Genomic DNA, 13,063 nt, shown 5'->3' with positions numbered 1-13,063 from the left:
TGTTAAAGATACAAATTAAACGTGAATTGTTTATATAACAGCGTTAGCAGCAACCTTATTTCCCCCTCTCATCTGTTCCAACCACTCAGCATTTAGCATTACCAGTATACTAATCATCCGCCTAATCATTTGTCATCATCTGCACCTGTTTCTTATTGGTTCATGCGTTAAGTAAGATTTAATTTTTTTTCTAAATTATTGAATCATTTATAGGTCACTGTGCAACTTAACATACAAACAAACAAAAACATTTGTTTGAAATTGCTCAAGGATAGGAACTGGACTGAAAAAAATGAATCGTTAAAGTCCAAAAAGTCCTTCAGGAAGCTTGGAGAACTATTCCTCAAGACTACATTAAAATACACAAAAGTCTGACTAATTGGAAGCAAAAGATGAAGAGAGATGTGTCTCAAGACTTTTTATACTACTGCATATCAAATGGGGTACTTGACATCCTGAAGTAATGGAACAAACCACTTAACACTTTACTTGTTTTGTATTCATTGAAATTGCTAGTTTGTCAGACACATCCTGTGTGGGTGGCCACAGGAAGTTCTTCTCAAAAGAGCCTAGTAACATCAAATACATATTCTTTGTTTAAATATGGTTTACTGATGCTCTAAATAAACCCAGACAAAAAGGATAAATGTGATAGATTTTTTTAAAATAAAAAAAACATAAAATGTATATTCAAAATCTTAGAGCAGTTAATTATACACTTCAATACATCATGGACTACAGACATCATTTAACCACATTGAACAGTTAACAGACTTTTGGAGCCATCAAAACATCATAAACCCCAGCCGAGGAGATAATGTGGTGTTTATTGTTCCAGGACAGTTCTGGAGACAGGTGTAACAAGGCACGCTGATTCTGTGTGATGATGGTGATCCAACAATTTACTAAGACACCTGTTGTTATTTTGTCTTTCAATTTCTCACCCATTTAAATATTTTCATATGAAAATTATTACAAATAAGAAAAAAATCTATTTAAATAACAAAAGCCGAGTTAACCAAGCTTTTAAGATGGGGTTTAGGGATAGTCTTTAAATAAGAAAAACATCTTTCACTGTGTGAGCTGCAATACATAGACAGTTAAGGCTTAAGTTTAATCAGCTGGACAAAGTATTCAGGATGAGCAGAATTATATATGCAATGTAGGACGCCAGTCTATCTTAAATGAGACTCTATTCTGATTAAGGATGTGGCCAGCTCATTCTGTAAAAACCTGAAGCTTTTTAAAATAGGGCATCTAGTCTGCAACACATAACAATAAATGGAAGTAAAATAAATTAAATAAAACACATGCCATCATAATTCCTCTCTATTTATACATTTATTTATATAATCAGGTATTTTGATTTCACAAGGTCTTGTAAAATGCAAAAGCAATATCTAAATTCCAATTAAAGGGTCACAATAGAATAGACTGATCAGCCATAACATTAAAACCATTACTATTAAAAAAAAAAAAAAAACCTAAGTTTTCAAATCCCCCTATGCCTCAGGGGTAGCTCATTTTGCCTACTAGGCCCCGTGCATGGCGTGCTGTGGTGGGTGCCAGCATTGACTTTTTTCTTCAATTTGTGCTGCATTGGCTTTAGTGTGGGATCAGACCAGATGGGCTAGTTTTTTTTTTAAATCAGTGTTATTCAATTCACCTCGCGGTGGTGTTATTGTTATGGCTGATCAGTGTACTATATATGTAATAGTTTTTCACAATGCCACATTTAAATGACTCGCTGTGCTACAGTGATGACAGGGATGCAAATTCATCTATTATAGATAAAATAATCAATATAAGTAAATAGTCTAGAAATACACAAACACAAACCTTTTTCAAAGTCTTTAAAATGGCTTTACTGACATACCTCTACGTGTTGTTAAAAAGTGTTATGTGAAAAAAAAAGGGTTCCTGCAGCTACATATATCTCCTACACACAGGAAGTGAGCAGACGGTGATAAGAAAAAAAAGCTGACTAGGTGTCATGCAGTGGCTTTTAAAATCACGTGGTAGGCCAAGTGGGTTACATTTAGTTACATTTATGTATATAACAGACTGAATCAGTGAAAACACTATTTAAAGTAAGATGTGTAAATCAGGGCCAATTATATGGTTTTAATTAAGTGGTTATGGTTTTATAAAAAGAATTACTGTATAATAACAATAATAATGGAAAACATCATAAAAGCAGTAAACAGGAGGACATTTACATATGATTATAAATAGAGAGGGAAAAAAAATAAAGAATGAACAATGCAATTAAAATTCTAATTATATTACCTACTTTTTAAATAGTTCATTATATACATCTGCTGGATATTCATGCTGTTTAGTTAGACACATCATTGTTGCACAGTGATGGAAACCAGCTTCAGGTGTTGCCGCCTTCTCCCCATCCCCCCTTTTTTACTCGAGTACTGTATGTAACAAGGCAGTATGTGACCTTAAAACCCAAATTGGAATAGAGTGTTTATGTATTCTACCGAAGACTTTATAAGCCAGAGGAAAAAAAAAAAAAAACTTTAAATCAATTGCAAAAGAAATAGACAGCCAGTGCAAACATGCTGAAAGATGTGCAGGTTGTTCTTTGCTTTTCATTGTATGTGTTGATACTCTTGACTGCAGCATCTTGGCTAGCTGCAATCTGTCTATTGTGGGTTTTGGGTAAATTCGAAACAAAACTTTGCATTAGATGAGATGTAAAAAAACATCATCATGGCTTGATCTCTTATGATGCTGTATTTCGATGGGCGCGCTAAGGTTTGTGGTTTCTTAAACATAAAAAAGGTGATTTTATTTTATTTTTTGTTTGGTTGTCTATTTTATTACATATTTCTGCAAAATCAGGCACTACACTTTCAGTAAATACACACTGTTTTATTATCAGAGCCAAATTCTATATCCTACTAAAAACAGTTGTTTCTTATCACTAATAAAGATTTAAGTTTCTTTTCTTTATTTATTTGTAAAGAATATTACTATAATATATTTATTTCCCTAAAATATGTACCACATGCCCAGCTCATATTTCCTACATATGTATTTATTCATACAGATATATATACTTTATATATACATATACAGTAATTAGATCATTTCACCTGACTGGTGTTCTCACTCCTCTATCCCATTATGCTTCACGCTTTTTGACCTTCCTAGGTTGGGGTAATGGTGGAGGTGGTTCTTCCTCATCCTCTTCTGGAGGTGGTGGAGGCCGAGCGCGGTGCTGTTTTTTAGGTTTAGATTCAGTCTCACAGGGGACATCGTGAGCAGAAACATTATCGTAGGGTTCCGGTGGTGCCGGCTGACCCCTTGCTGTTGACTTTGATTTCTGTTGACCGTTAGATGGTGCGGTGTTGAGGTAGTTTAGTCTGAACTCTTCCTCATCTGAAAAAGAATATATAAGATTTATAATAATTGTTATTATTATTATTAGTAGTAGTAGTAGTAGTATCACAAAACATATTTATCATTCATGATTCATATTCGTGAGTCATGGAAAGAAATATTTAGTTTCTATCTTATGTTATAGAGGTTTGCTCAACACTTTTAACAGTTCTTAATATTTGCTGAACAAAGCATTCATATCACAATGACCAATTATTTATTAAAAATCTATATAAATACTTAACTTTGGTAAAGTTTGGTAAACACAAGCACATACATTTATTAATGTGCAGTATGTTTTTTAAAATATAGGATGATACAATTTTATAACATAACCCACCCCAATCTTTTAAACACCCTTTTAGATACAGCACGTCTCAGACATTTCTATTTCATATTTTACAATGAAGGTTAAGGTAAAAGTTTCAATACTTTTATACTATATATATATATATATATATATATATATATATATATATATATATATATATATACTGTATATATAATATTTTTTAAATTTTTTTTTTAGAAAACTCTCTTTAGACAGTCTTTTAAAGATCTTTTGACTTTATGTGCCGTTTTAAGTCATTAAAATTTTTTTATTTTATCAGTGCATTTAAACAAGCACAGTTCACATCAAAAATACAAACAGCGCTTTGGCAACAATAACCTGCTTTAAACACCTGCTAATCTGTTATTTAAAAAAAAAAAAAAAACACAAGCATTCTTCTTTTTCAGAGGAAAAGCCTCTATCAAAGTAGTTCAGAAGGCGTGGCCATAAAGTAGGCCAGCAACATTTGTTTTTTGTTTTTTTTTCCAAAAGTCAATTGTTGTTTTTTTTATGTGTAATAATAAACTTGAAAATTAAAATATTATGAAAGGATAATACTGTATATAAGAACGCTAATAATTAATAAAATAAATAAGCCATGGCCTCAGCATAAGTGTATTATGAGGCTAAAACTGTTCGGAAAATTGAGTTCTGAGTTCACACTGGCTTGGTGTTAGTCATTTTGTAGACCACATGTCCATCACTCAAGGCGCATATGCCAAATATAGCCCTCTGTATCATTGCACTTGGTTGAGAAAAAAAGACTAAACTTTATAGACTGCAGGCTAAAGTAAACCTTATAAGGCTATAGAGTCAGCTTCTCCTGGGTAAAATTAACACCTGTGTGCTGTGTTTAATGCCGCACTCATAGCTAAAGCTGATTCAGATATATGTCAATTGCATGGTAAATGACCATGAACCAATCTACCCATAGTAATAATAATAATAAACTTTCTATAAAATAACCCTGTTATTTCCACCAAAAATAATTCAGTGCTAGTAAAAGAGGAAAATTAAAGTTTATCTTATATCTCCATTTCTCTATTATTCATGTTTGATTCTCAGGCTAGATGCTTTCACAAAGAAAAGTATAAATGAGCAAAACCAAATGCCTATAATACATTATCGCGTAAAAAAAAACATGCTTTTAAAGTGTATCGTTGCTGGTGAACAGCTAAGGGTGTTTTAAAAGTTAACCATTTCAGTCTACAAAGAACAGGGATTCCTGTGTTGGAAATTCCATGCAGGTGACAAAGGTCCAAGAAGGATATAAGGTAAATCACTGATTCTTTTTATAAATAAGACATCTAATCAACAAGCTGTTTTCACCTGAAAAACTGCTTATCACTGTGCATGTGTGTGTGTGTGTGTGTGTGTGTGTGTGTGTGTTTCATGCTATTCTTTTTTTAACTTTATATGCATGATAATCAAACATAAACCAGCCCATCTGCACAAAGTCAGGCAACAGAACAAGTAACAGATGTACAAGATCACATGTTAAGCTTAGCTTAACTTAATTTAGCTTAACTCAACATGTCTTCTGGAGTATCAGGCAATCTGATGTTTGTTGTGAACATACAGCAAGTAAAACTCTTGACATGTAGTTGGATGGTCTGCCAAATGATTGTCTGATTGGATAACTGCATGAATAAGTATTACAACTTTACTGTATAGTGTGTGCATACAGTATATTTGTATACAGTATATAAGCCTAAATTATCAATGAAAGAAAAACCTTGCTAATGCTAACTCTACTACCTGGCCACTACTTGAGGTACTGTCGTTACAGGATCCAGAGTTGTTAAATTTTACCTTCTTAACCACTAGAAACCGAAGCTCAACAAATTTTGAATGAAGCTTAGCTATTGCACCTCTAAAACAGAATAACATGAATTTACTCTCAAAACAGTTGTTTAAGCTTAAAATTATAATTATAAAGAGAAATAAAATGTATTATTTCACGGCTTGCAATTTCATGTTTTGATTTAGGATAGCCATAACCCTTAATTAATTTTCATATTTTTTTCCATTTATATTTTTTTTTATGGAAATGCTAATCATAAAAAAATTAAGACTGAACGTACCTCGCAGTTGTTTCTCTTTGCGTTTGCAGGAACGGCAGGCAACGGTCACCAGTACAATTGTCAATAACAGTACAAGACCTCCTCCACCAGCTAAGATGCTCACCATGATCCAAAAGTCAAAGCCAAAAAGTGTAGTGTAACCTAAGCAACATTCCAAATCATTTTATCTGATTAAGATGACTGTGTAGCATACTTATAATATAATTAAATTAAAAGAAAAAAGAACTATTTAAATAAAGGTGCATGAGAAATACTTACATGTTGCTTCCACTGGATCACTTGTGGTGTTATGAAGTTCATTGCGGACAGTACATGTGTACTTTGACTTGTTTGCTTCAACATTGGTCAAGTTCACTTTATCATGTGTTAAGTAATTTCCATTTTTCTGCCAGCTGTAATTCACATCTTTGCTACCATTAACAATACAGCTGAAGTCAACATTTTCTTTCTGACATGTCTTTTTCAATATTGGCTTTGGGACTTTTGCTGGTAAATATGGAATAACAGCATTATGAGTATATTTGTGTAGTATTCAGTGTTCATTACTTATAATTTTTATAATATATATTATATATTATATTATATATTATATTTCAGATATGCTAAAATTAAATAGAGTTGCATTGGAGATATGGTGGAGGATATCTAAATTTGTCATGAGGATAAGTGCATTTAGAATGATATTTTCAGTAAAAAAATATAAATAATTCCAAATGTCTTACCATAAACACAAACAGTTTCTGAGTATGATTTTAAACTGGTGCCATCCACATCAAAAACTTGAACATCGTATTTTCCAGCATCAGTCAGTTTTACATTCTGGAAGTCCAGGCCATTAATGTTCACTGTCCCTGGTCCCGTTTGTATCTTGTTTTTTCTCTGAACTAAAAATGCATTATTTTTTTTAATAGCGAATCGATCATCCTCCTTAAGTGCCCGGTCAGTCAGTTCGAACCTGAGAGTCTCCCCTTCTAATAATTTTTTCGTGCATTCGCTACAATCTGTGGACAAAAAATGAAAGTCATTTTTAACCCGTAGTGAAATTTACTTATAATTGAAGGTCAGAACAATTGAGTAATTATTCCTTGTACAAGGCAATAACATTAAAATACATCCACAGAATTTTTTTCGAGACCAATTTTAATTAGAACCTCATCAAAAATTTTATGCTAAATAACAGTTTAAAAAATGAAAGAATAACTTAATGTCACAGTACAATACATATGTGCATGCTGAATGTGCCAGAATAGAAAAACACCAATCAGATATGACAGGTAATTAACACATTTAAATTATTATAGAAATATAGAAAATATTGACCTACCTCCAAAAATGAATAGAGTGAAGAAACAGAAGAATAAACCTATAGCACTGCCCTTGGTATTCATTGTTCTTCTAAAACATTTCACTGCCAAATGGAGGAAACGCTTTCAGTTTCCTGTAACTTGGAGGTGTGTAAATACGAAGAGCGGCACAGTTAGCGTTTTCATCCTAAATGCAGAAGTACAGGAGGCTGACAAACACAGAGAAAAAAGAAGAAAAAACACGCCCACACACATGCACGCACACACACACACACACACACACATAAAGCAGAATGTTTTACACACTTGCCCTCCATAACAGACTGATAATAGTGTTTTGCAATTAAAAAATAGAAACACATGCATCTGAATGCAAAATGTAACAGCCACATCGCAATTTTTTTTTTAGGAAATACATGATGCTAGCCTGATTGTAAAATATCAAATATGAGAGGTTTGAAATGATCAATCAATTACTGTTCTTCAAAACACAACCACATGTGGTTGCTATCAAACAGACAACATAAACAATTAATTTCTACAATGTAACATTGCTGTAAGGAGGCTTATGGCCATGTTCAGTGTTGAGACCCAGGAAATTATTTTAATATTTAGAGTACAAATGCTATAGATAAAAAGAGGATAGAAAGGGTTTTATTATTATTATTATTATTATTATTATTATTATTATTGTTGTTGTTGTGTTGTTGTTGTTGATTTTTTTTTGTAATGAAGAATTGCCCACCAACTGTTCTCATTTAGCCATGTTAGCTTATAGGGGATGTTTCGTGCCCTTACATCAAATTCCTCCCCCTCTTAAGAAGCATGCCTTCATGTCACTATTTCTGCAGAAATTTGTAAAAGCAATCATGGGTAAGAATCGGATTTGTTACTGACCTGTCCATTAACTATTATATTTTCTCCTCTCTTTAAAACAAATTTAGTTTGTCTGTACTGTGCATGATATCCTACATGAATCGGTTTATTCAGGCTAATCTGAAACATTCTGTGTGCTGAACTGTCTGATAGTTTAGTGTTTTATTGCTAGTGTCTTAGAGTACTGATTCATTTGACTCGATTGTGATTGCAACAATAACCTGTGCACAAATTCTGTTCAAAACTTAGGCTATACCAGCAATTTATGTTAGCAGAACCAGAAAAATTGTTCAGTGGGACCAAATCCCCCTCCTAAATTGGGCTATATTTATGTTACATTACGTTACCTTTTAGTCATCAGTATATCAGTAACAGTTAACGCATAATCAGTAGTCAATCAGAAATACATAAATGCATAATGTCTTTTTAATTAGAATTGTTATTGCAGTTATCGCTAACACCCATTATTTATTCAGGTACAAACAATCTGTGTTTCTTGTCATTTTCAACCACAGGACCACTTTTATCTGCTTTGTTTTGGGGTACAGACCACTTAACCCTCACAGAGGTGTAAAATATCCAAAATCAAAGCATGCACTCATCTGAGTGCAATATATAACATGTGAGCAATAGGCTCACCCTCCACAGTATTAGTGGAGTTTAAATTGGAACATCAAAATGGAGAAATTGTGATCTTAGGGAATTTGATCTTTCTATGGTGGTTTATTGTGAGATGACCTGGTTTAAGTATTCCAGCAACTGATACTGATGTGTATGAGACTTATAGCTAGAGTTTACACAGAATAAAAAATAGAATGAAAATGGAAACATTATATTAATGTGAGGGGTGTCAGGTGAGAATGGCCAGGGCTAACAGGAAACCCAAGAAACCACTGTTCAACAATGATGAGCAGAAAAGCATGTCAGAAGGCACACATTAACCTTTGGGGCATCTGAGTTACAACAGATGAAGGACGCATTGGGTTCACTCCTCTTAGATACGAATAGGAACCTTAGCCTACAGTAGGCACAGACTCAGCACAACTGGACACTAGTGATTTAAAAGGTTGCATTTATTGTTTTTCGCATTTTCTTAGAGATACTGTACATGCACAGAGATGTAACCTATGCTTTGCACCCCCTAAATTTAAAATTTTGCTTGCTTTGTTTACAGGTTTATACAGTATATACAGTGACTTCGGGAGAACTAAACTAAAACATCTTAAGCAAAAATTTTATTATACAATTTTTTTCATGTAATAAATTAATACTTGTTGAAAAAATAAGCTTTTTTTATAGATTTACTCATACTATTATATGCTAAATGTGGAGTTTGCATGTTCTCCCCATGCCTGGTGGGTTTCCTTTGGGTACTCCAGTTTCCTCCAACAGTCCTCCCAAAGACCTGCAGATTAGGCTAATTTGAGTTCCCAAATTGCCCCTAGTGTGTGTGAGTATGTGTGTGTGCCCTGCGATGGATTGGCACCTTGTCCAGGGTGTGCCCTGCCTCGTGCCCTAAGCATCGTGGGATAGGCACTAGGCCCCCTGTGAACTTGAATACAGGATAAAGCGGCATAGACGATGATGTGTATACCTTTTGAACAAGATACTATTCCTGAGATTGTAGCTTTGGATCTAAGCCGGTTGGGTTTTTGGTAAAGAATTACTGCATGCCTGGATTATCTCGTGTGTAACGTTTGTGTTTTAGATTTGTGATAATTGAAGGAGTATATTGCTATGGTACTTTTCATATTCATCCTAACATTATTTTGGAGGCCATTTATAACTATTAGCTCGCTCTATTTATAGAAGTATAGAAAATTTCTCATGTCATGCAGGAAAGCGCCACTATCTATTTTATCTTGATAAAACTAACGGCATAAAAGTTGGGAAAGGAAGAAGGAGCAAGGCAACTTCCTAATCTTTAAATGTAACCTGGCGCTCAATCTTTCAATGTAAAAAGTTTTCTGGTCTTTTTTTTTTTTTTTTTTTTTTTTTGCTGCTTTGTGTTATGATATTTCATTTAATTGTATATTTAAGGAAGTGAAAAGCCTCTTATCAGTTAAATATATATTTTTACTCAAACAATGGTAAGTTCATCTGTAATTTGTTACAAACAGTTTTTATTATACAACAATTGGTTTTGTAATCTGATTGGACAAGAGGCATTTCACTATTTAGACATGTATCTCAACCATTTATGTAAAACAATCTTTTACACTTACTCTCAGTCATAGCATGGGTGAAAGTAGGTCTGTACAGTCCACTGTACTGGAAAGAGGAGAGAGCAGCCGCCTGCCAAAACCCACATTCAAAACTAGTCACGAAAGCACTTTCAGCGAGAAAACACATCTGATAATGTTATGTTGTCTTAAACAACACTTTATCTCCTTAGTAATTGCTTCTAACTCATTTTGAATCGCCTGTGAACAGTCTGTGTCAACGCAGGCCTGAAATCTAACTAGCTTCTCCTGCTCTATTCCCTGATCAAGAGCACAACGAGGGAGTCTATACCCTAGTGCTCTAGTTTTCCATTTAAACCTATTCGGGACTCAGAAATCCGGAAATTAAATGATATTCAAAAGCAAAATAAGTGGAAATATAAAGTAAATATCAGAACTGTCCACCACCTCCATGGTTTATTCTCCTCACCTTTTGGCTGCTTACTCCTATTGATTACCTTCACCAGGCACAGAAGAATATGTGTTAGCAGTGCAAAATAACTAGTTAAATAAACATACAAATCATAATCTGTTGACAATAAATGTGTTTGTATATAAAAGCAATATCACTCTTGAGGTCGTGCTGTTGTGCTGAATATCAGCTGGCTGTGATATTCAGTACAACAGCACCCCCTTTCATGTAATATTGTTTAATTAACAAACACTGATCAGCAATAATATTACAACCTCCTCCTGAATATTGTGTAGGCCACGAAAATCCTTGTTTTACCAAAACAGCTCTGTCCAATAAACCCATGTGCTTCATTGAGCCTTTTGTGCCCATGTCCCTGTTATTGGTTTAAAAGGTTGTCCCTCCTGGGATCACTTTTGGTAGGTACTGTGCACTGCATACCAGAAATAGCCCATAAGACCTTCTGGCTTCGAGATGCCTCTGACCAAGTTGTTTTAAACATTCAGTTTAAAATTTTTTGATGATTACTATTTCCCCTAACGATTTTTATTTGTAACATCCGCATGCTGTACTAAGGCGTTACAGTAATCCGACTCTGAACTGCACTACAAGTCAAAAGTTTTCTCCTTTAGTGTTGTTTTGATATTATTTTTTATTATTTCAACATTGTACACTTTGAACAAACATCTATGGAATTACATACAGTAGTAAAGAAAAATTGTTAAACAAACTACAATATGTAGTACAAAGTAGCCACATTTAGCTTTAATAGCAGTTTGGTAGTAACCTGGAATAGTTTTCAATTCATATGTGGTCTTTTCAAGAGTTAATTTGTGACATTTCTTCCCTTAGGATTATTGGTTATCTTGTGCAGAAGAAGGGAGGGTACAACAATTGTCCATTTTTCCTGTACTAGGAAACTCCTGTATACACAGTTCAAGAAAAAAAGAAAAAAAAGACAGTCCAATAGAACCTTAAGAAAAGAAGGTCAGTCAAACAATCAATCTCAAGAACTTTAAATGTACAGTATTCCCAAGTGCAGTCACCAAAAACATCAAACTCTTTGATGAAACTGACTCTGTCCCAGGCAAGAAAAAAACGAGAGCTACCTCTACTGCAGAGGACACGTTTAATAAAATCCCCATTCTCAGAAACCGCCAATTTATAGCACCTTAGATTATACACGTAAATAAAACATAAATGCTTCTCGGAGTTTAAGTAGCAGATATATTTCAGCATCCATTGTTCAGAGGAGCCTGAGTCAGGCCTTAATGGTTGAATTGTGGCAAATAACTACTTCAAAATAAGAGATTTGACCATATACAGTATGGTTCCCAGTGTAAAACATGGAGATGGAGGTGTAATAGTATGGGGTTGCTTTGCTGTTGCACTTAGTCCATAATTAAATTTTTATTAGGACAATGATCACAAACACACTTCTAAGTTTATGTAAGAGCTCAAAAAAGGAGAGTGATGCAAGTGCTGCATCAAATGACCTAGCCTCCACAATCACCCAATCTAAATCCAGTTGAGATGGTTTGAGACAAGTTGAACCGGAGAGGAAAAGAAAATTATTCAAGATTGTTGGAAAACTATTCCAAGTGACTACCTCATAAGGATGACAAAAAGAATGCCAAGAATGTGGACAGCTGTCATCAGCAAAATAAGCCAATGAACACTTCAAAATATAAAACATATGTTGAGTACATACTTCCATATTTCTTTTGTCCTAATTTCATTATCTTCAGTAGTAATATACAATGTTGATAATAATAAAAATTAAGAAAAAAAACTTCTATGATAGAAGGCTATTCTAGTAATATTATTTATGAGTTTTACATAAACTATTGGAATCAATAATTACACAATTTTTTTCTGCTAATGAAACAAAACACCATCAAGAGTTGCTACATTATCAAAAACCTTACTTCAAGCTGCATATGGTTTTAGCGCTACTGTAGTACTTCCCTCTTGTCAAAATTAAGGAGAAGGAAGTTAATAAGCATTCAGTGTCTAACTCTCTTTTGCTGACATATACAGTACAACTTTATGTCACCAGCTTAACAGTGGAAACTAAAGCCATGTTTATGACTGATATTTCCCAGAGAAAGCATACTGTATATGGAAGATATATAAAAGCTTTGGGCTCGAGTCCCATCTCTATTTGCATGGAGTTCGCATGTTCTCCCTATGCTTGGTGGGTTTCCTCTGGGTACTTTGGTTTCCTCCCACAGTCCAAAGATATGCAGGTTTGGGTAACTGGCAATTCCAAATTGCCTGCAGTGGGTGAATAAGTGTACAGTATGTATGTGTATGTGCCCTGCAATGGATTGGCACCCTGTCCAGTTTGAACGCTGCCTCGTGCCCTAAGCATCCTGGGACCCGGTATAGACGATGAGTGAGTGGTACCACTCCCAGCCAGAATACTCTAAACACAA

General features: G+C 34.2%; 1 protein-coding gene across 2 annotated transcripts; it reads right to left on the bottom strand.

Moving 5' to 3' along the window:
* Positions 1-1,322: 1,322 nt before the first annotated feature.
* LOC128541505 (T-cell surface antigen CD2-like) lies at positions 1,323-7,318 on the bottom strand. 2 transcript variants are annotated; one of them, XM_053511966.1, is made up of 6 exons: positions 7,136-7,318; positions 6,534-6,812; positions 6,070-6,297; positions 5,812-5,952; positions 3,111-3,396; positions 1,323-2,657 (listed from the first exon to the last, which is right to left on the bottom strand). In XM_053511966.1, the coding sequence occupies exons 1-5, from the start codon at positions 7,197-7,199 to the stop codon at positions 3,140-3,142; spliced, it is 969 nt and encodes a 322-aa protein (XP_053367941.1). In that variant the 5' UTR covers positions 7,200-7,318; the 3' UTR covers positions 1,323-2,657; positions 3,111-3,139. The 2 variants fall into 2 exon arrangements, with proteins under 2 accessions (XP_053367941.1, XP_053367940.1); XM_053511965.1 differs by having other exon boundaries at positions 1,323-3,396.
* Between the last annotated feature and the right edge of the window lie 5,745 nt (positions 7,319-13,063).

This window comes from Clarias gariepinus, chromosome 14 (genome assembly GCF_024256425.1).
Source record: "Clarias gariepinus isolate MV-2021 ecotype Netherlands chromosome 14, CGAR_prim_01v2, whole genome shotgun sequence".
Classification (NCBI taxonomy): Eukaryota; Metazoa; Chordata; class Actinopteri; order Siluriformes; family Clariidae; genus Clarias; species Clarias gariepinus.
Note: the sequence above shows the minus strand (reverse complement) of the source record. Positions and strands in the feature narration are given on the sequence as shown.

Excerpts from the sequence above, each read along its gene's own strand:
- LOC128541505 (XM_053511965.1), bottom strand. The coding sequence starts at position 7,199 with ATGAATACCAAGGGCAGTGCTATAGGTTTATTCTTCTGTTTCTTCACT. Across the intron at positions 5,953-6,069 it reads TGATCCAGTGGAAGCAACAT|GTTACACTACACTTTTTGGC; the intron begins GTAAGTATTTCT and ends AATGTTGCTTAG. Across the intron at positions 3,397-5,811 it reads CAAAGAGAAACAACTGCGAG|ATGAGGAAGAGTTCAGACTA; the intron begins GTACGTTCAGTC and ends ATTCTTTTTCAG.